Below are 26,430 nucleotides of genomic sequence, written 5' to 3'. Positions count from 1 at the left end.
GATTACCACCACTTTTAAGGAGACAGGAATATATTTGTCAGCCATACAGAAGTGGCTTTTTTACAACAAAATTATCCTAAATGTATTGTAAACTGAAATTCTGTATCTGTCACGTAGACTGCAAATAGACATTCCACGTAAATTAAACGTGAAGGAAATGAGATAACTGTGTCTGGGAGCCTTATATTTGTAACCTACTTAATTAAATGTGGTTGCCAAAAATTGCACATTTTAAGATGACGTATGCCTTTATTGAAATCTGAATACTTTTGTACAGTCCTATGAGCCTTTGTATTTCCGGGAATTGATTATTGCAATTCCCTAATGTTAGGTTTCCCACAAATCAGACCATTACAGCTATTGCAGAATTCAGCAACACAAATTTTATCTGGAGGTTCAAAATTTGACAATATAACCCCTGTTCTTAACAACTTCATTGATTACCAATTCAATTTAGAATTATGTACAAAATGTTATCATTAATTCATATATCAGTATATAGCCTTGAATAGAGTTCATTCAGTGCAGTACTATATATTTATTTCCACAAAGGACCCTGAGATCAGTAAATAAAAATGTATTGGTACCGTCAATTCACCAGGTGCATCTAGATGTGGTCAGAGATTGTGCAATATTAGTAGCTGGTCCTCTGTTGTGGAACATATTGTCTGAACATACGAGAACATTAGCCAATACTAAAATATTTAAGAAATCATTATAAACTTGGTTGTATAAACAAGCATTTGGGGAAACAGAATCATAAATGAGGTAATTTGCCTAGCTAACTTATGAAACACTATAAATATTCCTAGATTCATGCTAGTGTTGAGAAATCTGGATATTTTAGGCTAAGAATCGTGTATATTTGTTGTCTGTCATACATGATGTTCTGGTTATAAATTGAAGGAACGGGGGATTTCCTGTTAGCGAATCTGGCGATTACAGATATGGATTTCCAAGTCTGTCTCCTTTGAGGCAACTCTTATCACAATGAGATAAGTGTTATCTTGAGTTATAATTATATAATTTATGTGGGTAAGAAGCCATTTTTGCACTAATAGGTTGTTTCAAATTGGTAAATGATTATGAACCGAGTGTGCTACTTTCTGAGTCTGCTTGTAGTCTATTACGAGGCAAGAGGCAGCAGAACAAATTTTAAGCACATTAAGATCTGATACCAGTGTACAAAGAATGTTCTCAGTGAAGATTATTGCTTATTAATGTTAGCATCTTTTTTTGGATGATTGTCCTTGAATTGTTTGATTACATGGTGATTTGATTTTATGTGCGTATTTTGTGGTTACATGATTTTATGAATGTACATTTGCGAACCACCATGATCTAACGGGGTGTGTGGTAAAGAAATAATTTTAAATAATCAAATTAATTTCTTGTACATCATTTTACAAAGCAGTGAAGTCCTGCTGGAGTAAACCTTTATAGTGCAATATGCTTGCTTTCGTTGAGTTTGTTATAAAGAGGGATCACTATTGCAGAAGATTTTTTCATATAATTTGTAATACATGGAAATTTAGCCTGAAAGACCTTTGTATGGTCTATTCAAATGGTGAGAAATGCACTCTTTTTTTTTTTTTAATAGCAGCTGAGCTGAAAATGTAGTCCCCATGATAGTTCAGCATTACTGTACAGTATGTCTTGTTAGGTGAGAAGCCTACCCAATATCTTCTGTCAGGCTGCCTTCCCTTGGTCTGATGGCTTCAGATTATATGGTGATAAACTGCAGTACCTCCAAAACTCTTCCACCTTTGCTGCAAAATGAACATCTGAAATCTTCAAATCCCTACCTGAGCTATAGGAGCAAGGGGTCTTAAATTACCCCTGATTTCCATTTCCTTGCTTTGGCATGTGGAGGGCCATTGCCAAGAGGAATTCTATTCACAATTACAGCAAAATACAAAACAAAACAAAACAAAAAACCGGTGGTGCATGCAAAAGAAAATTCATTGGGGAAAAAAATTCCCTTTCACTTTTCAGCAAATGCAACGTGCGGCCACCGCCTCCATCTTCAGTGACAAGGCTTACTGCCTAGCCAGCCCCTCAAAACGCTGCCACAGCAATCCATCCACACAAACCCATGATATGCACAGCTTTGCCCAAGCACCTGTGCCTCTCTGTGAGCAGCCCTAAGAAAACATAACCAGCAGTTCCTCCCTACGCAGGTCCAAAAGCACTTCATACAAATGCAGCAAGGGAAATGCAGTCTCCAATAACATAAGACCCGATGGTTTGAAAAAAAAAAAATCTTAAAAAAAAAATCTTAAAAAAAAAAACCCAAAAACAAAAACCCGAGCAAACCAACCAACCTGAATCTTAGCAAGGTACAGCATCAAGTTGTGCTACCTTCTGGTTTTATAAAACTTCCCCTTTTTAGCCCACGAAGTTCACCGCACATGGCGTCCTGCTCAGCGGCCTCGACATTCCACATCACCACTGGTGCATAAACAAAATCTGCCCAAACGGAAACATTCCCCCCCCCCCCCCCCCCCCTGCGTGGGCCAGACTGGAGCTACGCAGCAACCTGCCATCAGCACCTGCGGCTGCGAGACTCTGCCAAACTTTTCAAATAGCTTTGTGCTCTTGGGGTGAATATATTTGCAACTCTGGGGGGAGAGGAGCAGTTTGCAAAGTGAAAGGAAAAAAATTGTATGACTTTCAAGAAAACTTTGTTTTTTTTAAATTAGAAAACCCAAATTATTACTTTATGCTTTAACTTATAAAAGCATCAAGGTCCCTTTTCCTGAGGGGAAACAGGAACGGCACCATCAAAACCCTTAAATCGCACGAATGCCGAAATCTACCAGAAGAAAAGATGGCGGGGGGGTTTGTGAAGGGAAGGACAGAAAAGCTGTCCTGAAAAAAGAGCACAGAAATAAAATCCCAGCAGGGAAAGGGAACACGAGAAGCTAACAAACAGAGACTTACGTGACCGAACAATCCACAGGCTCCCTCAGAGTTAAGCCATTTCAAAGCACTGTATTAATGACAGGAATCAGTTTCTCCCACCGCCAATGAAACTAAGCAAGGATTTTCAGTTACTGCAGTTCAATGGGATGTGTCACATAATACCCAGAGTTGCAGACAGAAAGAGAGCCCAGCACTGGGACAGAAGGGATACCAAAATAATTATTCCGACCTGGCATTTTCCTCTTGGAGGCTTCCAACTTGTTTGTTATTGGCCTTTACTGAGGCCGCTGTGCCAAAAACTCTCATTTGCAAGCAGTGGGGGGGGGGGGTGTGTTTCCCCCATTTTTACACCACCCCTTCACATCTAACACAGTCACAGAGGCTTCAGGCTGTGCTTACCTCCCTCCCATCTGTCTAGTAGGGATCACAGTCCAGTGACGGCTGGAACTCCCTAACTTCCCATCACCACCGAGGGTTGTGAAAGAAATGAAATTTTAAAACCGAGCAAACAGCTGAATACGTGCCCTGGTGCCCTCAAATCATGAACAAGACAGACGTTTTCAACTCAGAAAAACTTCCAAGGGACACAGCTTCCAGTCAGACCCTTTGGCTCGGCTCACTAGCCACAGGCGGGGCGGGGTGGGGAGGCCAATTAAAAAAAAGGCATTTCAGTGGATAAAGCAGAGCTTACCCCGCAGAAATGTCCTTTATTAAACTGCCAGCCTGGTATGAGAGTAGAAGAACGCGTATAAGGCTTGCATGTCACACTTTTACCTGCATTCAGGAGAAGCATTGGGGGGCGGGGGAGGGGGAGGGTTTTCATTTGCACATATACTTATTTTATAAAGTACACACAATACTTTTTCACTGAATAGTAGGTGTAACTGTGTGGGGCTAGTTTTGCTGGGGTAATTTTCAAAGCTGAATTATTAATATATATTCTCTGTGAAAACAGGGGTAACCTACGCAACTGTTACAAAATGACCACGAGCAAAATGACCATGGGCAAATTTGAACCTTCAAGCTCATTTTCAAAGGGAAACTGCTGGTGGAGGTTCTCTCTGAAAATCTGCGGGTAGAAAGTACCCACTGACTTTGTCCCTAATTTACCTGCGGGCAGAGGCCATGAGGCAGAGGGGGTGGCGACCTCCCCTCACCCCAGGGAACTGACCCCCTTATTACGCAGCTAAATTTACCTGCCTTGTGAAACTCAGCAGCTATGTTTAGCTATGTAGAGTAGGAGTTGGGGGATGCAATTTGAAGCCCCCATTAATTACCAGGGTAACCCATTAATTACCTGGGTAAAACCTTTTGGAACCTGACCTCTAAATGACCCAGAATGCTCTCTGCCTCATGTAAGATTGCTTAAATCCTTTTTATGAAACCCACAACAGCAGCCCTGGTAATCCTTGGGTCTTTCATGAACCTTTTCCACTAATCTTTTTTATCACTGAAGGGAAAATGTGACTCCCATATTCCCCGTTCTTTAAAAAGAAAAATAAAGAGAAAACCACAGTGGAAGGGAGCACTGATGCAGACAGCGGCTTCTCTTCCATCAAACACACTTCGCTTTATCTATAATCAGAGTCTAGTGCTTGGAATACAAAGGACAGAAAGTAATGATTGTCTTTGTCCATTCCTCCACGGAGACATCTCTCCTCAAGTTAGATGTGTCTTTAATTCGGCAGGACTGAGGTTAAAGGAGGACAAGCTCAGACTTTTGCTTTTTTTTTTGTACTATGAAGTAACACTGTCATTTCTCAGGTTCTCAAGTTGCATGAACTGAGTTTGACATGCAGTTGTGAATGTCTGCGATTTATTTAAGACCTAATTGTTAGATTAACAACAAAAACCAACAGTTGGAGGGACATCCTGTAAGTACTGTCATCTCAACACATTTCTTATGCTCTGTACTTCGAGGCAAATATCTCACCAGGCTCTCTGTCCAGGAGACAGAACATGCTTTAAAAGCTATGAGATCATATGAAAAGGGAAGTAATCTCACGTGATTTCCTTCCCCCTACATTGTCCCCAGGCCCCGATTGTCAGGGAAGGTGGATGTCTCTGGTCTTGAACCAGGATCTGTTCAGTTTGGGTCTAGTGTCTTGTACATATTGTCAAGGGCTGGCTCAAAGACAGTTCAGATGGCAGATAGCCCTGCCCCTGAGGATCCGGACTGGTCCTCAGGGGACTCAAAAGGAGGGCTGCAATACTTGCAAGTTGTTTTCAACATTTAGATGGCTAGGAGGCCAAAGGAAGGTTTGGGATCCCAGAGGAAGATCCCTGAGCTCTTTGCCTGATGTATATTACTGTTATGCTGTGATGTTAAGTCTGGAAGTCTTGCACCATGTCTGTAAGTAGACATTTGTTTCCAGTCGTGTTGTGTGCTGCCTCTGAAGGGGACCTATAGTGAAATGACCCGGACTGAACACCCGGTCTAGAAGTAAGCCTTATCCAACTGTGGGTTACCTGTTAAGTTTAACTGCAGTGCATAAGTCAGGAACTGTTATTTTGTCACGGTTTCTAAATAAAACCAGTACTGAGACACAATATCTGTGCGAATGTGCTGCAGAGGCCTTCAGCCTAATACTGATGCCACTTTTCATGATTGTGAACGCCCTTATTTTAATGCTCCTTTTCTATTACAAATAATCTTTGCATTCCAAATCCACGTGAGAACAGTCTTGAATAAGGCCAGTTGGGGCAATTATTCTCTAGAGAAGGCTCTCTATTCCCTAGCAATCCTTTGTGAATTAATAGTTAGGTAAAGCACACTATTACCATAGATTTAGAATGCTGAAATTTCCAGCGAGGGGAGTTTCTTGTGTGAGTAGAGTTTTTCTGCGTGATTAAAGAGGACTCCATTATAGCCACTAGGGAGTCATCCAGAGGCAGCAAGTGGCTGTGCTCTCTAGGGCTCCAGGAGAGGAGAGGACAGATTGTCTTCTCTCGCCACACGTATCTGTGTTTGCTTTTTCATAAAGGATGGAGGGAGCTCCAGGAGTAGCTCAGCAAGAAATGTGCAGGAGAGTTACTTTCCCAAGTTCAGAAGGAGGCGGAGACTCATCTGGGAGGCTGAGTGCAACCAACCAGGTATTGAGATACCAATTTCCAGTTGGAGAAGAGGATTTGACGTTGCAAATGGGGTCCAGGGGGAAAAGGAGGTCCATATTCCTGCACTTGTTACTCCAGCAGCCTGAGAAACTAACTTCTGGTGAACTTTCTCTTCTGACAACTTGGGCCTGTCCGTCTATTGTTTATGATTTTTTTTTTTTTTAAGAACTGTTTTGCCTGTAAATTTTCCAAATGCTGTACTGCTTTACTTGGTTTTTACCACAGTAAAATAGTATTTTGTTTTGGAATCCAACACTTGTGATGTGTGCACTTGTTTATTGAATGACTCAAAATGCAATTCCCTTTGGACGTATAGCATTAACCTTGGCCCCCCCGACTGGAGGGATCAGAATGTGAGTTTGCAGCCAGCATTACTCAAAGGTGGCTCCCTGTCTTCTACAGAGCACGCCATGAGAAAGGGCATTGTAGTTATATGCCTTCCTGTTAGTAAGGGGCCTACCCTACCTCCCCATTTCTTGTTATACTTTGATTGATTTGTGGTTCAAAAATCCAGAGTTTTTGCAGCTTTGCCCAATTAAGGTGCTTCCTTTCCCTCAATTGAACCCCCACATATTAATCCACTTTAGAGATTGTTCTGTTGTTTGTAGTAGGTTGCACAGATTTGCAGAGAACTGATTTGATTTTTCTGGGTTTCACTATGGAGTCTCGCATTACTGAAACGTTTTGTTGAAGAAATAGACCACCACCTATCCAACCCCACTAGCTTTTTCTTATACAGACTCTCAAGAAGCCTCATTCCTTGCCTCTTTATCATTTACTCCTTCCTCAAATACTCCCACCTTTAATCCACCCTGTTAAATCTTTTTTCAATCGTGGCCTCCTTCTTAGTTTAGTTTAATTTATTTATTCTCTTGATTTACTGCCATTCCCTTTAGACATCATGGCGGTTTACAGTTTAAAAACATCATATAGAGAGAGGAGCCCTTACGGCTTTTGGGTGTTGGAGAGAATTATCTTCTCTTTTGATGATATTGTGATTCTTAAGCTATGTCAATTATTGTAATTTTCTCCTTTTGTTTGTATTGTTGTTTGGCTTTAATAAAAAATATTTATTAAAAAAAATAAAAATATCATAAACAATTTAAAGCCAAGCTGGACAAGTTCCAGGAGGAAAGGTTCATATAACAATTATTAGCCAGGTAGACTTAAGGAAAGTTGCCACTTATAGAAGAACTAGATCTACTTTTTGGTATCTGCCAGATACTTGTGATACAAACTGGTCACTGTCAGAGACAGGATGCTGGGCTTGATGGATCTTGATCTGACCCAGCATGGCACTTATGATGTTCTTATGACTTGCATGGTGAAACAAAAGGGAAAACTGAGGATTTTTCCATCTGCAGTCCCTGTTCTAACCCAGGCAGGCCCGACTGAAAAGTTCTTCATGTCAGGCAGAAGGCCAACGTTCCAGATACTTGAGGCACTCACTGTGACTCATTCCTCCTCTGAAGATAGGACCCTCGGTACTGAGAACCATGGGGGCGCGCTGGGCACATCAGAAGCTGGCTATGCTCTGGCAAGTCACTTGGTGAAACCCACAAGTCATTAATGATTCGAATTCCATCAGATGGGGAAAATGGCTGTGACTCATACAGAGAAGGGCGGCTCTTTGCGTTAGGAAGTAGCAGTCTTATACCTGGGCACTAACGACCTCCCCCACAGGTAATTTTTGAGCATGTTGGACGCATGACAGCTCACAAGGAAGCTGTAGTGACTAGCAGCATAGACTCCTCTCAAAAAATTGTTTTTGTTTTGTAGTTAAAAATTGTGGTACATGAGGAAAATATGATCGAGGTAGCCAAGAAGGCTGAAGACACCGAGCAGAAACGTACAAGTGTATAAATAGTTAAAAAAAAACAACTTTAATAATGGACAATGTTTATTCCAGAAGAAAGGCTGAAAGGCTTCTAAAAGGTAAAATATCTCAGATTTGTTAATTTGCTGAGGATAGAAAATGCCACTGGTTTGGATTTATGTGAAAAATATTTCCAGGCGGTTTTGTTAATCCCATCAATGAACTTTCAGCCTGCCATGAAGGTCTACCACCTCCCTAAAAAATAGCTTTATTTCTGCCATGACGTTTGACTGAGACCTCCTCCAAGAAACAGGGCTTGGGGCGTGGTCATCCTAAGTTAATTTAAACATACATAAGGTACTTCTGAGCCTTTTTGTTCTTAGAGCCAAGAGAGATTGGACACTGAAAATATCTCTATAGAAGAAAATATTGTGAGAGAGAGAGAGCAGAGTGCCCTCAGATGCGCCTCTCATATCTGCACAAATAAGTGAACAGAGACTTTTAAATTAAAAGCCAGAGATTCTTGATATTGGAGCTAGGAACCAATTTCTCTCATTTTCATTTGTATTAAGAGCAGGACCAGCTAGAAAGAACATCTTTGCCTTGTAAAATTCATCACACCCTTGTACATTTTTCACATTCTGCTGTCTAAAATATACAAATCAAAATGTATTAAAATAGGAGCTTGATTCACTGATCTACACAACATACTCCAGACTTTCATTGTGAAAGAATAGTTAGAGAAATACTCCAAAAGCAATTAAAAATAATAAAAACAAAAGAAGTCCTTCAGCTTAGCTGACATAAAAACATTCAGCTAAGGTTGAAATGCCCTCTATGAGCTTGTAACACTACAATCTAATGCTTGACATCTGTGGGAGAATTCAGCTCTTGATGCATGCCAAAAGAGCATTTGTTTCCTCTCGGACAACGTTCTAAGCCCCAGTGGAGCCACTAAAAAGCTCCCACAGTGGGATCTTGATAGTTGCAGTAGGAAGCTGGAGAGCGGTCCAGTGCATGACACAAAGAAGAAAACCTGGAAATTTTAGATATAAAAGTAGTTTTGATTTAAAATGTATATGCTCTGGGCCTGATATTCAATGCCACTTAGCTAGTTAAGTTTGGCACTGGTTGAATACCCGGCTGTGTTCAGTGGTTGCCACTTAGTGAGGGGCGGGATGGAGGCATTCCAGGACAGACCACTTGTCCAGCTATCTAAGGACTAGATCTTTCATTCCAAGCCATGGCCAGAAAAATTGCAAGGGGGGGGGGGGGCGATAATGTGCACCCAGCTGCGTTGCAGCGGTGCATTTTCGCCCATTGCAGTTGTGGCCGCGGTGCATACTATTGCCCCCATAGTACCCCTGTAAAAGGTGTAGTTATTTCCGGCACTACTGCCGGTGACATTGTGTAAAACATTATCGTCTGCGGCGTAATCAGGCCCAAAATGTTTAAAATCCCGTCCAAACCCCACCCAAACTCCTCCCCTTTCCCTCATTTAAATGTTATCGTCACGCTGCAGTCATTATCGCGTGCATTAGGGGGCCCATCACGTTTTGAAAAATGACTATGTAAAGACTATATTTGTACAACGTTCTCTCGCCCTAGGGCGAGTACATTGTTCAAATCTTTTGTGTACCTTTCCTTATTCCAAATCACATCAAATCTTCACTGATGTGTACTGTGCTGCTCGTACCTCTGACTGTGCATGTTAAACTGCCCCCAAACCCTAGACCACCACCAAAACCTCACCTCCAGTTACTAGTTGACCCTTTTATAGCGATATAAATAGTTTGGGGCGGATTTTCAGAGCCCTGCTCGCGTAAATCCGCCCAAAACCGGGCGGATTTACGCGAGCAGGGCCCTGCGCGCCGGGAAGCCTATTTTACATAGGCCTACCGGCGCGCGCAGAACCCCGGGACTCGCATAAGTTCCGGGGTTTTCGGAGTGGGCGTGTCGGGAGGCGTGTCGGGGGCGGGGCCGGAGCGCGCGGCGTTGCGGGGGCGTGTCGGGGATTGCGGGGGCGCGGCGTTGCGGGGGCGTGTCGGGGATTTACGCCTCCCTCTGGGAGGCGTAAATCCCCCGACAAAGGTAGGATGGGGGTTTAGACAGGGCCGGGCGGGTGGGTTAGGTAGGGGAAGGGAGGGGAAGGTGAGGGGAGGGCAAAGGAAAGTTCCCTTCTAGGCCGCTCCGATTTCGGAGCGGCCTAGGAGGGAACGGGGGTAGGCTGCGCGGCTCGGCGCGCGCAGGCTATACGAAATCGATAGCATTGCGCGCGCCGATCCAGGATTTTAGCCGATACGCGCGACTACGCGCGTATCTACTAAAATCCAGCGTACTTTTGTTTGCGCCTGGAGCGCAAACAAAAGTAGGCTGTTCGCGCTCATCTGAAAATCTACCCCTTTATTTATATAAAAGCCTTCTAAAGAGTCTCTCTTTCTCTCTCTCTCCAGGAGCAGCCCAAAACGTGGAACTGCTTGTCTGGACACTTCACAGCTTGTGAAGGGGAAATATCACAGTTGTGCTAAAATTTAACATGCGTTAAATTAACCCTAACCATGCCCTTTTTCTTTCTTTTATCGCGGGTGTTATTCATGCAAAATTTATAGCAAAATGATGAATCTAGGCCTATATTAGCCAACTAACTCAACTCTTCCCAGTCACACCTCTTGAACGCCCCTAACTTAGCTGGCTAAATTCCTGTCGGTTGTTTTATTAGCCAGTTAGAATTTAGCCGGATAAGTGCCCAAATATTCATTCAGCCCCCCCCCCCCCAAATGCTTTTGAATATGCACCTCTGTATTTCTATTTTCTCTAAGGCATCTTCAACAACTTGCCCTTTACCTGCTCATCTATCTTTCTCTGCAGCTGGACCACCTTGTTTTCCATGCCAATGTTGAGCTTCTTCAAGTGCTGGGCAGAGCGAGCCTCAATCTTCAGCTGCTTCAGCTCCTTCCTGGCCTTCATGCGCCGGAAGTAACACTGGATAACCACAGCAGCGCTGCGGAAGAGCAGGAAGCGCCGCCGCGCCATCCAGCCCCGCGTCTGCTTCTGGATGATGACGGCCTTGTGTTGCAGCAGGAGCTGGAAGGGAAAGATGGAATCAGTGAGAGGAAGTGCTACAGGGTGGGGGGGCTCAGGAAAAGCTTTGCTTCATAGGGTTCAGTGAGAATATCTCGGTTTCAGACTGAAAAGTGATACATCAACTACATAGGAAGACCAGAAGAGAAGATTATAGCAAAATCACATTAATTTAAAATAACTAAACTTGTCAAGCGGGAAAGCCAATTAAGTTAAATGTCATATCACAACTTAATTTAATGCAGTGGGGTTTTTTTTTTATTATGGTAATATAGAGAAAATGTCAATCTAACTAAAGAAGAAAGGTTGTGACAGCAAAGCTATTTTAATTCCATAGTACTGTCTTTGACCTCAAGCTGCCTGCATTAAAATAACTCCCAAACAGCCCCACATCAATCACAATGTTTTTGGGAGGTACAGCAATCTCCGTTCCTCACAAAATCTAATACAGCACACTCCCCCCAAATATACTCCTGGAATGGAGAAAAATGCAGCAGAAAGTGCCTGATCCCATGCCCCGGTGAACTATCTGAGAGGGCATGGGAAGAGCGCTCAGTACCTCGTGATAAATTCTCCTGGTGAACATGCCGCGGGTGAAGGCCTGGATGGTGAGGGCTGCTCTGCGGATTCTCTGGTAGGCCCGATGGACCTGCACCATACGATACTGTTTCTGGAAGATTATGGCGGCTCTCGTCTTGCGCAGATAGTCTGCCAGCCTGCGACGGGCAGGGAACGAGAGAGGTTAACAAAATACTGGGCATGCTCCCATCATTAAAGCAACAAAAGTCAGAGAAGATCAAAGGGACCTCTGCGAGTAAAACAGCAGAAGTAGCTTTTTATAAAATTACTCATTCAGTACGTGTATCACTTGTTCATGATTAGGTGTACCCAGAGTGAGCAAAGGCAGTCCTGGGGGTGGTGGTACGAGGGTGGGGGCGTGGCTTGACCTACAGACTTTCTACAGTTCAGCTGCACATGCATAGCTTTTCAGGGAAAATTTGTGCGCATCAAACAACAAGTGCAACTCCTGAGGGGCAGATTTGGTGGGATCATTTTCAAAGCAGCCTTATGCATGTAAGCCTGCTTTGGAAACTGGTGTAACTTAGGCCCAATTTTGCTGACTTCCTTATGTGATGCTGTTTGAAAATGACCCTCCTGTTATTGGAGAGTCACAAATTGCTGGAAGCACAGCAAACGGTCAGCGGAAAGATGCTTCAGTTACCTGGTAAGGTTTCTGTGACCAGTCTTTTGGCATCGTTGCCCAATTATCTCGTTTTCTATGAGTTTCCTACCCTGTTGTTTTTTTATATTGTCTGTCATCTCAGCTCTATGACAGCTGAGCTCCTGACAGTGACTGCCATGTTTCTAGCCAAAGGTTCATAGAATCTGCCAACTACACAACACTTCCTATCTGTATGCAAATCTCTACGTCTTTTTGTTTTGGAAGAGACATTCCATTAGAAAATGAAACAGGCTTAACAAATTGTATTTGGCAACATTTTCTCTTTTCTTCCAGTTCTGTTGCTGTCCAGAGTAGTCCAATAATATTCGTGGCCTATTTCACATAAGCCAAAACACAGGACCAATGAAGTCCCAAAATCAAATATGCAAATTAAAGAAAAAGAAACTTGGGAAAACCCATCCATATGTCGATGCATGAAAGAAACAAGGACAATCATAAAAACATACTCCTCTAGATCAAACCAATTATGTGGTATCTAAAGGACGTTAATCGTCCATTCTTAAACAGAGGAAGAAAGAAGATAAAGAAAACAAAGACCAACCAACTTATGTTTTGATTAAAAGATTGATCTGTCTGTTCACTAACTCCCTCCCTTCCGCCCCATTCCGGTCCCTGCCCTCCCTTGCCCCCTTCGGTTGCGTCTTCTGCCCCTTACACAAAGGAACTGTTATGCTAGAAACTGCTTATTTAAATAACTTGCTAAATCAGCACCTCTATGTTAACCAAATGTGTTTTGCTATTTAATCAATTGCTCTCTGCTTACTTTAGTTCACCCTCTAGTTGAATTTGTTTAACTATTTCTCTCTCTTCTAATGGCCATGTTTTACACTCCCTGTTTATTGTAACTTTGTCTTTCTCTTTCCGTGTTAATTGGTTTTCCCCTAGTTCTATAGTAAACCGGAACGATAAGAAATTGTCTTGAGCATCGGTATATTAAAAGAATTTAAATAAATAAATAAATAAATGGAAGTGAAATGCAAAGTGCACGGCTGTCAGAGACTGGGAGCAAGAGACATCTGAATGTATATTATTTTCCCCTGGAGTTCCCAGTTTTCAAAATCAGCATCAGAAAGAATTTGTTAAATATTTCTTCCCCTGAGGAAGACAATTGCTGAAACCCTATTCATTTAATTAACAGGATTTATATCCTGCGCCCATCAATGTTCGGGGCGGTTTACAAGGCCCTGCTCGCGTAAATCCACCCGGATTTATGCGAGCAGGGCCTTGCGCGCCGGCGCGCCTATTTTCCTATTTTCTAACGGCCATAGGCCGCCGGCGCGCGCAGAGCCCCGGGACGCACGTAGGTCCCGGGGTTTGTCGAAGGGGGCGTGTCGGGGGCGGGACCCGACGACGCAGCGTTTCAGGGGCGGGGCGCCGGCCCGGGGGCATGGTCCAGGCCTTCGGACCAGCACCCGGATTGGAGGACGGCGCGCCGCGCGTAGATTTACGTCTGCTTCTCGCAGGCGTAAATCTACGGACAAAGGTAAGGGGGGGGGGGTTAGATAGGGCCGGGGGGGGTGGGTTAGGTAGAGGAAGGAAGGGGAAGGTGAGGGGAGGGCGAAAGAGAGTTCCCTCCGAGGCCGCTCCGATTTCGGAGCGGACTCGGAGGGAACGGAGGCAGGCTGCGCGGCTCGGTACGCGCCGGCTGCCCAAAATCGGCAGCCTTGCGCCCGCCGATCCAGGATTTTAGAGGATACGCGCGGCTATGCACGTATCTTATAAAATCCAGCGTACTTTTGTTTGCGCCTGCTGTGCAAACAAAAGTACGCAATCGCGCTGTTTTTAAAAATCTACCCCAAAATCCTAAGACAAAAATAAACATTATAAAAACGGACAATAAAATATAGAAAACACCTTTAAAAGAAATTAAAATGGCTAGAAAAGTGGGACTGGTTATTGGGATTTGCACAAATCAGTAAAAGCTTGCTTATGTAAAAAGCGCTTTTAAGGCTTTCTTGAATTCTTTGGAATTGCCTATGGATCTAAGGGTTGAGGTACAGAGTTCCATGGGATAGGCCCTGCGATGGAAAATGTGCGTTCACGTGTCGCTACAAGCTACAAGCCTTGTAGAGGGGATTTGTAACAGCAATTGATTTTTTGATCTTAAATTTCTGGAGGGGATATATAAATGTAAGCTAGCAGACAACCAAGTGTTATTGTTATAAATGAGATTGTGTAAGATCAATAGACTTTATATTGTGTACGCCATTTGATAGGTAACCAATGTAGACTAAAAAGAATTCATGTAATTTTGTATTAGAAAATAATCATGTTGCTGAGTTCTGGATTAATTGAAGTGGCTGTATTGTGGATTGAGGCAATCCTTTGTAAAGGGAGTTGCAGTAGTCAATGCTTTTCAATACCAATGACTGAAGAACTGTTCAGAATGCAGATGTGTCTAATAAAGATTTAATGTATTTTAGTAAACGGGGTTTATAAAATGAAGATTTTACAATGGTTTTTATGTGACTTTGCATGTCCAATTTGGTATCTAGTCTAACACCAAGACTGTGGATATTATTCACGATTTTAATTATTGTATTATCTGGAATCTGGATTTTCCGCCTTTGATTTGGGATTTTCTTAGAATTAGATTGTTTACCAGTGAAGGTTATCTAGGGTTTATGGACTGTTGATTGTATACAGACATGAGATCATCATTTGGTGACATCTGGGACAGCTGGACACTGGGATGAGCACTCACTGAGGATCTGCAGGATCCCATTTTTGATCTTGAACATGACTGTATATTTTTGCACTAAAACACACTCAAGTTAGAGGTAGATGAGTCATCTCTTCAGGGCACTACTGAGCCCATAGTGGTTCTGATACCCCCTTCTTTTATAGAAAATGTTCTTACGCTGGTGCTTCAACGAGTTGTTTAATTTTTTTTGTGATTTTTACTTTACCATGACATGCCAATTTTTTGGAGCATCTATTTTATTGTAAGCTCACTTACTCACTAGCTTTATTGAAGAACACTTCAAACTCATTTTGATAATAATAAGATATCCAGTTGGATGGTGCAAACCTGCTTCCATAAATGCGTTGATCACTATTGACCAAATGACATATGACTCCATTCCAAATGACAGGAACATATCTGACCACACTACATCCAATGTGACTTAAAGCATTCCCAAGCTGCACAGCACAAATTACCGTGGGAGAAAAAAATGGCTTTCCCATGGGAGCGTTTAGGTCAAGAGAGGATAATGGCACATGTACACTCAATTTTTCAAATGTATATGCACAGTTTCCACCCCTCCCCTTTATCTGCTACCCACACAATCAGTGGACACAAAGCGAGCGGAGGCTTTTCACACGTGCACTCTGAACTTGTGAATTTTCAAACAGAAACAAGCCAGATAGTATTTCTTTGAAAATTTGGATAAATTATGGCTGTTGAAATGACCCACCGTAGCTCTATTTGGAAGTTGACTGCCATAAAGTGCTTGGATAAAGATTTGTAATTCTGACCGTGCCCAGCTGTAATTTTATTAGGGGTCGGGGGGTCAGAAGTCTTATCAGGCCTGAAACTTATTTTGCTGTTGGGGAGGGGACAACTCAGGGATCTTTGTGGGGGGAGCTGCCATGAGGCCTAGGTGTGAGCTGCTTCTTTTTTTTTTTTTCAAGCAGCTTGACCAGTAATATACTTTGAATATCGCCGGTTAAGTTTAAGTTATCTAGGAACACATTCCTGGATAACTCAAATCTTCTGCCGCTGACGTCTGAACATAGCTGAATAATTAATTCAGCCAACTGCAAATATCGAGTTAGCTGAATAAGTTATTTGGCTCTCAGTGCTTCACACCCTGGAATACCCCCCCCCCCCCCGCCATCCCGACAGCTTCCAATACTGTTCTGAAGCACCGCTGGAAGCTTATCTGCCAGAGCTTTGCAAGCCACTGAGATCGCAGCCTACTGCAATGCAATCCCAGTGCAAAAAGGGGGGTGAGAAAGGTAGTGAGTGGGTGGAAAGGTTCGAATTGAGGTGGAGGGAGGGAGAGAAGGGGCACTGATTACCCAACCATACTCTTATTTTTAAGCAATACTTGGTTTGGTGGGTGAGAGGTTTCAGCCCAGCAGGGCACATTTGTTTTACACTGAAAGCGGGGCTGAGAATCAGGGCCACCAGGCTTTTGTGTGCCACGTTTTTTTTTTTTTTTCTAAAGACCATCGCCAACTAACCAGCTACATTCTTTTCAATATTAGCCAGTTAAATTTAAAGTTATTCAACTAAAGTTAGCTGAATAACTTTATTTGGGGATATTGAGCAGGAGGCTTATCCCCCTATCAGGATAAGTTAGCCATTCTAGGCTTTTCTGAATATTGGCCCCAGTATTTTGAGATTTATTTCTTTGCATATTTCGTTTATAAAGGTCCATATTCGGAGACATTTAACTGAATAACTCACAAATTATCTGGCTAAAGGCTGACTTTTGAATATTTTGGACACTTATCTAGTTAAAATTTAGCATTTCGGGGCATTTCTGGGAGGAGTTATGTTATCTGGCTATCCTATCTGGCTAACTCTGGTCATGTCATAGAGCAGACTAAAGTTAACCAGAAAAGCATCCAGCTACCTTTAAAATATCCGGCTATATTCAATAGCGCGGCTGCAGCACGGAATATCCTTCCAAAGTTAACCAGATACGTTTGTCTGGCTAACTTTGCAATCTGGCCAGTGACCGAATATCGTCCTTATACTGTACGTATAAAATATTAAGGGGGCAATATTCAAAGGGATTTATGTGGGTCTGAGAGTATTTACCTGAGGGAAAAACAACACTTTGAAAACTGCAGCCCCCCCCCGTGTGGGTAAAATTATGCACACTGCTCACAGCGTAGATACTTTTGTGCACCTGCAAAAAGTGGCAGGGCAGGGATAGGTCAGGGGAGTCAAAATAAGAGCAGAGATTTCATTTTGAAATCTCTGTGCATCCTGTCGTGCATGCACGATGCACCTGGAATTTCAAGAGAAACTGCACAAGGAGCTTTCCTTTGAAAATGAGGTTGGAGTCCTGCAGGTGGCTTGTGAGAAGTCTCATTACTACCTGCCTAGCTCTTTTTTTTTTTTTTCGCCTGAATTAGCAGATATGGATCATAGAAGCAGAATGGGAGTACAGGCATATGTCTTAGGAAGTCCAATAACGGGGCATGTGGCACAGGGTACAGGATGGTGGATTGTGAAACTGGAAGGTTTCATTTTGGAGATAAACTGAATGGAGTGCTGCATGCCAGCGTTTGGAGCTGGGACGCCTCATTGCAGGGTTAAGTTGCAGGGCATGCTGAATGGCAGGGTATGGGGCTGGAGTGCTGAAAGGATGAATCTCAGCCTGCAATTTCCTCTCTGTTGATGTTGTGGGCTTTTTCCCTCCCAATGTCACTCTTTTCGAGGTAGGTTTTTATGAATATCGATACAGTGGCTTCTGCATATACTACATAGTAAAATGCAATATGATGGCAGATGAGGCCATTCTGTAGTCTGCCCAGTTTCATGCCTGGTGCAGTGCTACAGAGCCCAGCTATTTTCTGACTTTCCCTTCACTTCTTCCTAACTAGGGATCCTCCGTGATTTCTTGAATTCTGTTAACCTTTTGTGTCTCCACCACCACCTCCACTGGGAGGCTGTTCCATGTGCAAAGAAATGTTTGGATTACTTACCTGGTAATCCCCTTTTCCTTAGTGTAGACAGATGGACTCAGTACGAATGGGATAGTATCCGCGTGCTAGCAGTTGGAGACGGATCTGACGTCAGCACGGGGTATATAGCCCCACAGGAAGCGCAGCGATTCAGTAATCTTCCTTGCAAAAGCTGTTATGGATGTGTGTACTGACGCTCAGTGAAAAGTGAAAAAGTGAAAACAGGATTCCCCTAACCGATTGACAGTGGCTGGAGACCGCCAGCAGTCCCAACCGGAAGGCGCTGACACCTGGTAGAGTGTATGCTCGTATGTAAGACAAATGCCATGGCTTACTTGGAATCGGTGAAACCCATGTACACAGGCAGCTGGGTGGGATGCTGAGTCCATCTGTCTATTTATTTATTTATTTATTTAGAGTTTTTATATACCGACCTTCTCGATATACATAATCGAATCAGGTCGGTTTACATAGAACAAAACTTTCGCAAGTAAGGCGATACATTAAACAATAAAACAGAGTATTGAACTAAAGAGTACAGCATAACATTAAACAATAAACGGCGAATAGAACAATAAAACGTAAATCAATAAATATTAAATCTTATGTATAGATATATATATATAAATGTATATATATAAATAAATATATAAAATAAAAATGACTATACATTTGTCAAATATTGGTGGAAGAATTGTGCTGGTAAAGGTAAACAGGGGACAGTGGGCATTTAAAATGGCATAACTATGAGACGAGCACGAGCTGAAGCTGAAGTAACAAGAAAGGGTCTTTCATAATAAGATAACTGTCCAGGTGAGGCGTGTTTTGGTCCTGAGGGTGTATGGGCAGTCATGGACTTTATGTTGAGTTCCTTAGGGTTCCTTAGTGTAGACTACACTTAGTCTACACTAAGGAAAAGGGGATTACCAGGTAAGTAATCCAAACATTTCCTGGCGTGTAGCCAGATGGACTCAGTACGAATGGGATGTACAAAAGCTTTACTCCCCGCCGGGGCGGGAGGCTGCCTGAGGACCATGTAGTACCGCCCTTGCAAAAGCCAAGTCCTCCCTGGCCTGGACATCCAGACGGTAGAACCTGGAAAAGGTATGAAGGGAGGACCACGTCGCTGCTTTACAGATTTCTGTCGGCGACAGCATCCCGGATTCAGCCCAAGATGCTGCTTGCGCTCTGGTAGAATGAGCCTTAACCTGTAGAGGCGGAATCTTCCCAGCCTCCACGTAGGCCGCTCTGACAACTTCTTTAATCCAGCGGGCAATGGTGGGCCGAGAGGCTGCTTCACCTTGCTTCTTCCCGCTGTGTAGGATGAACAGGTGGTCCGTCTTTCGCAGGTCCTGTGTCACGTCCAGATACCTGGGCAGCAATCTGCCGATGTCAAGATGGCGTAATAAACGGCCGTCTTCAGATTTCTTCAAACCTACCGTGGTAGGCAAGGAGATAGTTTGGGTAAGATGAAACTGTGAAACCACTTTAGGGAGAAAGGAGGGAACCGTCCGAAGATGGATAGCTTCCATAGTGATCCGTAGAAAGGGCTCAAGGCAGGACAGTGCTTGTAGCTCTGAGATGCGTCGTGCGGAGCACACTGCCAGCAAGAACACCAACTTCAAGGTGAGAGACCGGAGAGATAAGCCCCGAAGGGGTCGGAAGGTGGAGCCCGCGAGGAAATCCAAAACAAGATTAAGGTTCCATAAGGGCACAGGCCACTTTAGTGGCGGACGAATATGCTTGACCCCTTGCAGGAAACGAGAAACATCTGGATGCTTGGCGATGGTCTTGCCATCCCTCCTGGGACCATAGCAAGACAGTGCCACAACCTGAACTTTGATGGAGCTGAGGGAGAGACCCTTCTGAAGCCCATCCTGCAGGAAATCCAACACGATAGGTATGGTGGTGGCATGTGGATTGGTGCCATGAGTGTCGCACCATGCTTCAAATACTCTCCAGATCCGTACGTAGGTGAGGGATAGTCTTGGAAAGCACGCTGAACAGCGTGCAGGCACTCCAAACTGCTTTGGAGACGGAAATTACTGAATCGCTGCGCTTCCTGTGGGGCTATATACCCCGTGCTGACGTCAGATCCGTCTCCAACTGCTAGCACACGGATACTATCCCATTCGTACTGAGTCCATCTGGCTACACGCCAGGAAATATGTCCTGATGTTGCTCCCGAGTTTACCGCCCTGCTGCTTTCTATTATGATCTCTTGTTTTAGAGCATTCCTTCCTCTGAAAAAGATTGGCTTCCTGTACCCGAATTATTCCTTTGAGGTGTCTGAATTTGTCTCTCCTCTCTTCTAGGGTTATTTAGGTCCTTAGGTTTCATCCCATCCCCTATGACTTTTGGTATGGACCCTGCACCAGCCTCTCTCAGGACTGCCTCCACTCTGTCTATCCTTTCAGAATTGGACACAATGTCTAGGTGCGATCCCACAAATGATCTATAGAGGTATTCTCACCACCTCCTTTTTCCCCACTAGTTATGCCTCTCCATATGCTGCATTTTAGTTTATTTTTTTGTTTTTTTGTTGTTTGCTTCCTTTCCTTTATTTTTATTTCTAGCTTTTCTGAATTTGGACAAAAAGAGCCAAATTTTAGGCATCCAGGTAACCTGGCTTCCAGGGTTTTGCCAGTCCTGAACTTCTCCTTTTAAGCCCTCTACAATATCACTTACAAAGACTCTGAACAGCAGTGGTCACGGCGCCTAACCTGGAGGCCCTCCCACTAATCACCTCTCTCTTCTCGGGCTGAATTCCATTTGCCATCACCCTCTGTCGCCTATCGCTCAACCAGTTTCTAATCCACCACCTTGGGGACCCATAGCCAGACTGTTCAGTTTATTCATCAGCCTCTTATGGGGGAACAAGGTGAAAAGTTTTGATGAAATCCAAATAAACCACTTGTATTAAGAAGCTGGCAGTTTCACGACTTCTGCCAGCACCTCCCATTGCTCTCAGACTGTCCTATTCTGCAAACAGGTGCTATGTTCCACTCTGTTATGCAGGTGCTTGTTATACCGCAGAACGTTCCGGCAGTGGATACCTACCTGCGAGCCAGGTGTCCTCGCATGTACCTCTGGATGGTGATGGCAGCCTCTCTCATCCTTCTGTACTTGACCCTCTGCAGCCAGCCCCGCACTGTTTTCTGTATCATAATGGTGGCAGCACGGAACTTGTCCGCACGGAGTTTCTCCAAATATGCCACCTGGCCCGCACGGAAAAAGATCTTGGTACGACCAAACTGGAATTTGTCAGGATCCTTTTCGTTTACCCAAAAAAAAAAAAAAAAGAAAGATAGATAGATAAGAAAAAAAACCCCACCCACAATGGACACAAGCGTCAGAGTCTTCATACAGTAAGTTAGGCCAATATGATTAATCTAAAATCATGGTTTAAAAGTACTATAACTTTAAATTGAAAGTAGGCTTCATTCTACCAGAATCCGTCTACCCACACTGTATGAGATGAAAATGCCCTCGGACACCAAAATCCTGATTCTCTACACACACTGTATGAGTTGAACCTGAACTTGGATACCATAATACTGTTTTTTCAAAAACTACATGAGATGAGCTCGCCTTTGGACGCGCATGCATCTCAGCAGCTTTTAAAATTCGCTTAGTGCGGGCCAGCCTGACATGGTGCACCTCCCGAATCTGGTGCGTGACGGGCTTTTAAAAATCACCTTTAAGTGCTGCCCTCCATGCTGGTCAGAAAAAGTTAAATCACAGAAATAGAGCAGATGCCGACAGGTACGGGCTTGTAAGGCTCATCTAGTCTACTCACTCCTGATGCATACTGCGGAGCCTGCCTGATCTCGGGCTTTATCCTCCAACCAAGGATCCTCAGGGCTTCCTCCATGCTTTCTTGAATTCTGTGATTAGCATCTTCATACGCAGCTAGCGCTCTCTCTCTCTCCCACAATACTGTTTTGTTTTTTCTTTTTTTGTACAAATTGCGAAAAAATATTTCTTTATCTTACTCCCGGGTCTGCTTGTTTTGTGCCTCTCATCCTGACCTTTTGCCCAAAAAATATCACATTATTTTTAATAGGAAAATATACTGGGGGAAAAACTGGAAGAAAACATGATAAATCCACACTCTACAGTTAAAAAAGAAAAAAAAATTGGAAGAATGTTAAGGGACATGCAAGAGAAACAGAAGATGCGTGAGAAAGCTAACAGGAAGGAAAATCAAATAAAACGAGCGGAATTTATTAAAATATTTCATGTTGGCCTGCTGCGCCTTTATCTTTCTTTACTATTTGTGTTAGCTTGGGCCCTTACCTCTTGGTTCCTTGCTTTATAGTCCCCTCCCACTTACATTTTCCTGCAGGCGGTTAAGGTGAACATTTTGAGCATTAGGAATAGCTTCTTCTGCCACAAGCACGGCTCACCTTAACAAGGTTCTCCAGCAGGGATTTGCAAACCTGCTTCTTGTCAGTTTGGGAGACATCCCTCTTTTTCATGAGAACCCGGTACCTGTTAAAGAAGTCGTGATATGTCCATCTGAAAGGAAAGCAGAAATGCAGAGAGTGAGTATATTCAGGCACATAGTTATTTCATTTTTCAAATGTCAAAGTACATCTAGAAAGGTGAGCATATATGTTATATATCGTAGAGCAGCTAGGGATGGCGTCATACGTTCCCCTACAGCCACTAAGCTGCAAAGTTTTATTGCGGGAGGAGACCCACTATCGTGGCGGGGGAGGGTGTGTGTGGTCACGATAGTGGGAGGCCCCCCCTTTGAAAAAAACACTTTCTTGGTCAGCCACAATAAAATACTTGCATAGGATTACCTATGAATGACTTTCTTTGTATGTATTTGCATTATTCATACATGCAAAGAAGGTCATTGTAGTTAGGGAATTAGGGGAGGGTAGAAGGGTGGGGAGATGCAAAATTTTGCATATATATGTGCTCTATTGCACGGTATATGGTATTTAACGTACGTTAGATCACTACTGTGGCTTGATGCATCTCCCTGATTGTATCTTCACTTGGTCAACTACTCTTATATGAGCATCTAGAGCTGTATTCACCCTATACATTCGCTGCATAGAGAAGAGGCATTCTAGGAATAGTTGGCAGGCATGTTTCAAACTATGTGAACACGTTGCATTTTTAAAAAATGCACGTACATGGTAGGCAGCCACCAATGTGCGCACCAGTAGCCTATCAAGGGTCTCCAGTGCATTTGTGCACTTCCCTTGCAGCCCCCCCCCACCCACCCCCGATCCTTCTTGTGGTAATGCTTAAGGTTACAGAAAGTCCCACTAATACAAACCCCAAAAAAGAAATGAACTGAGAGACTGTTTTGAACAACCTATGGGGCTAAAGCTTCTCTTGTGCCAGCATTAGTGGTTTGGGGGCCTGGCCAAAACGCTGAAGATCTTCAGCAGCCTGGCAGCTAGAAAACAGTGGGGCAAGGGCCTGGGTGGTTCACCCCATTCTGATGCCTATGCCCTGCCCTCCCCCCCAGGCTAAGTCCAGCAGCCCTGCACTCCCTACCCCCAGTACCACCAGCCAAGGCCAAAACAGTCACCTGAGGCACAGAAAGGCAATCTCCCCTCACTTCTGCTGAACTCAAGCGCATGAGCAGTAACCCTACTGGTATGAGCCCGCTTCCCAGTGACACAGCCAGAAGTGAATTTTGTGTGTGTGTGTGTGTGTGGGGGGGGGGGGATCCCCCATGGATAACATGGGTGGGCAGCAGGCATACAGTTGCACTCTTATTGATTAAATAATACCTTGGAGCGCATCTGACAAGGGATTTCTAAGAAGCATGCATCATGTTATTTAATAGATTAACCTGTTATTCTTCCCTCGGTTGGATTTCCTGCTCTTTCAATCCTATTATATTTACTCTATTTATGTTCTCTGTAGTCCACTACCCAGTCCCTGGTTTGACGTAACTTTTTTCAACCTGCAGTTTGATGTAAACCGATATGTTGTAACCACTAATGTCGGTATAGAAAAGCCTATAAATAAATGAGTAACGCTTTAAAATATTTTAATCAAATCATTTTAAGCACTTACCAATATTAAAAATGTCTTATTAGTATATATTAATTTATTGCAGTTTATAAATACACATGTAAAACGTAAACAAAACACTTAACAGAAGCATCAGATCCAATCATGTAATAAAACAAATACCAATGTATTCTTTTATGAATCCTCTTTCCCAAAATACAGAAAATATCATAACTACCATAAAACAGCAATAATCAAAATAATAATCTTAAGAACTTAAGATTTGCAATGGGTGCAGAACAGAAGTAGGACATGCAAAAAAAAATAAAAATTCAAATTCTGGTGTCACCTCAGTAACAACGAAACAAACTCCCTCCATTACAATTATGAACATAAACCCACTACAAAAAAAGCCCCCCTAAATCTAGAACCTTGCCATACCATTCCAAAAACGCAATAACGTGGGACTCAAACAACAATGCAATGCAAATATCCACCAGTCCCTATAACACTAATAGAACTAGCTAGTGGGCAAGCAACAAGCTGGATTTCTATAAATCCCTACAGAGAAACTACATGCTAGCTGAAACATTGTACCTCAGTCACACAAGCAAAACACAGATCAACCTTTACCTAAAACAGAATAAGAGACTACAAATTAGAAACAGAAACATGCAGATAAAACTGAAACGGAAAGCCTGAGGAAACCAGAGACTCCGTGAGCAGTGGAATACTGGAAAAAAAAAAAAGCAAAATTCAAATATATAAGAAATGTACATTCCCTTTCCCAAAGATGGCATATTTTAATTGCTTAAAGTCAAAATAATTATTTTTTTTCCTTATTGTCTGATCTTATTCTTCTAATCAGTTGGTCCCAGTCTCTTTTTTTCTCCTTGTCTATCTTTTCCTAATTCCTTTCTCAGGGTCTCTATTCTTTGTTTCTTCTCTCTCCTCCTGTCTTCTTTCCTTCCTTCTTCATACACACGTACAGGTTCTCTCTCACATGCTCTCTCTCACACACATACACTCACAGGCTTTCACATGCGGGCTCCTATTCTAACACACACACACAGGATCTCGCTCTCATTCTCTCACACACAGGCTTCCACTTCCACATGCACTCTCTCTCACACACAACACACTTTTAGGCCAATGCAATATTGGCATGTGGAAAACGGGTGCTCATTATTGAGCACCCGCTCTCCTAATGTGTGTCGATGCAACTCTCTGGGGCGCACAATGAAATAATTAAATGGGCTACCGGGATAAAAAGGATGCGTTAGGGGAAATTGTGCGCCCCTAGCGCTTCCTTGGCAGCGGGTGCCCAGGAGAGGTGGCTGTCAGTGAGGGTTAAGAAAATGGATGCTCAATTTTAAGGGCGTCCGTTTTCCTAACCTGTGCACAGCCATGGGTTAGGAAAATGAACGCTCGTTAATTGAGCGTCCGTTTTCTAACCTGACCACTGGTGACTTTTTTTTTTTCCTCTCTCCTTTTTTCTGTTCCTCTGACTTAATATTGCCATGATATAAAGCCAGAGGAACTGGAAAAAGAATCAGAAAAGTAGTATTTTCTGCTTTTCTGTTAACTTTAGGGTCTCCTCAAGAATTAATGCCTGCTCTGGGGCAGGCGTTAATTTTCTAGAGTAAAAATGTGCACGTCGAGTGCACATTTTATTTGCATCGGGGATAATAGCTAATAGTCTCATCAACAAATTTACATTTGATGAGTGCTAGCTACGCACTGGTAATGATGTACTAATCTCCTTATTGCATAAGGGATTTTGGATGCACGTCCAAAACGCACGTCCAAGCACGTGTTAAGCAGTACACTCGGCCAAGCGCACTATATTGTATCGGCCTGTTTATCGGGGCATCTACCCCTCTTCTGCACCTTCTTGCTGCAAGGCCTCCTCTTCATGGGATGAGCTCCGCGGCAGTCCTGCGGCATGGCCTCTTCTTGGACTGCGGCAGGATGAGCACCACAGCAGCCATGGGCATGGCCTCTCTTTCTCGGGTTCTGAGCAACATTGATTGGGTGAGCCTAAGCCCAAAACGGGTGGGCCATGGCTACACACACACAGGCTCCCACTCTCACATGATCTTTCTCACAAGGCTTCCATTCTTCGCCCTCCCCCCCACTCCGCATACACACACACACACTTACAGAGAGGTTCCCACTCTTACATGCTCTCTCATACACAGGTTCACATTTCCATACAAACACACAGGTTCTCACAAGCAGGCTCCTATTCCCATGTACCCCTACACAAACACACACACTCACATACAGGCTGCCACTCTCTCTCTCTCTCATATAAATGCCTAAGCTCTTACACACTCCCTCTCTCTCATATATACAGGCTCTCTCTCTCTCTCACAAACACATTATATGTGTGTGTATGTGTGCCTTTGAGAGCCTACATGTGACACAAATGCTCTTACAGACACACACACTTGCACATAGGCATTCACAGGCACACAGGCTCTCATATAGACACACACAAGCATACAGAGTTTCACACAGATGAAAGCATACAGGCACTCATAGACACTCAGGCTCTCACATTGAGACACAGCATACAGACTCATACACACATGCATACAGGCTCTCTCACACA

General features: G+C 43.5%; 1 protein-coding gene across 3 annotated transcripts in view; it reads right to left on the bottom strand.

The window, feature by feature from the left end:
- The window catches only part of MYO5B (myosin VB), an 896,473-nt gene that overhangs the window by 136,399 nt on the left and 733,644 nt on the right, over nt 1-26,430 (bottom strand). For all 3 annotated transcript variants that reach the window (XM_029580146.1, XM_029580135.1, XM_029580157.1), the window contains exons 18-21: nt 22,235-22,346; nt 20,886-21,097; nt 11,496-11,652; nt 10,700-10,939 (exon numbers count right to left, since the gene is read on the bottom strand). In XM_029580146.1, coding sequence (XP_029436006.1) covers nt 10,700-10,939; nt 11,496-11,652; nt 20,886-21,097; nt 22,235-22,346 — 721 coding nt within the window. The remainder of the gene's footprint in view (nt 1-10,699; nt 10,940-11,495; nt 11,653-20,885; nt 21,098-22,234; nt 22,347-26,430) is intronic.

This window comes from Rhinatrema bivittatum, chromosome 1 (assembly GCF_901001135.1).
Source record: "Rhinatrema bivittatum chromosome 1, aRhiBiv1.1, whole genome shotgun sequence".
In the NCBI taxonomy this organism is placed as follows: domain Eukaryota; kingdom Metazoa; phylum Chordata; class Amphibia; order Gymnophiona; family Rhinatrematidae; genus Rhinatrema; species Rhinatrema bivittatum.
This window is presented reverse-complemented; position numbering and strand designations above follow the sequence as displayed.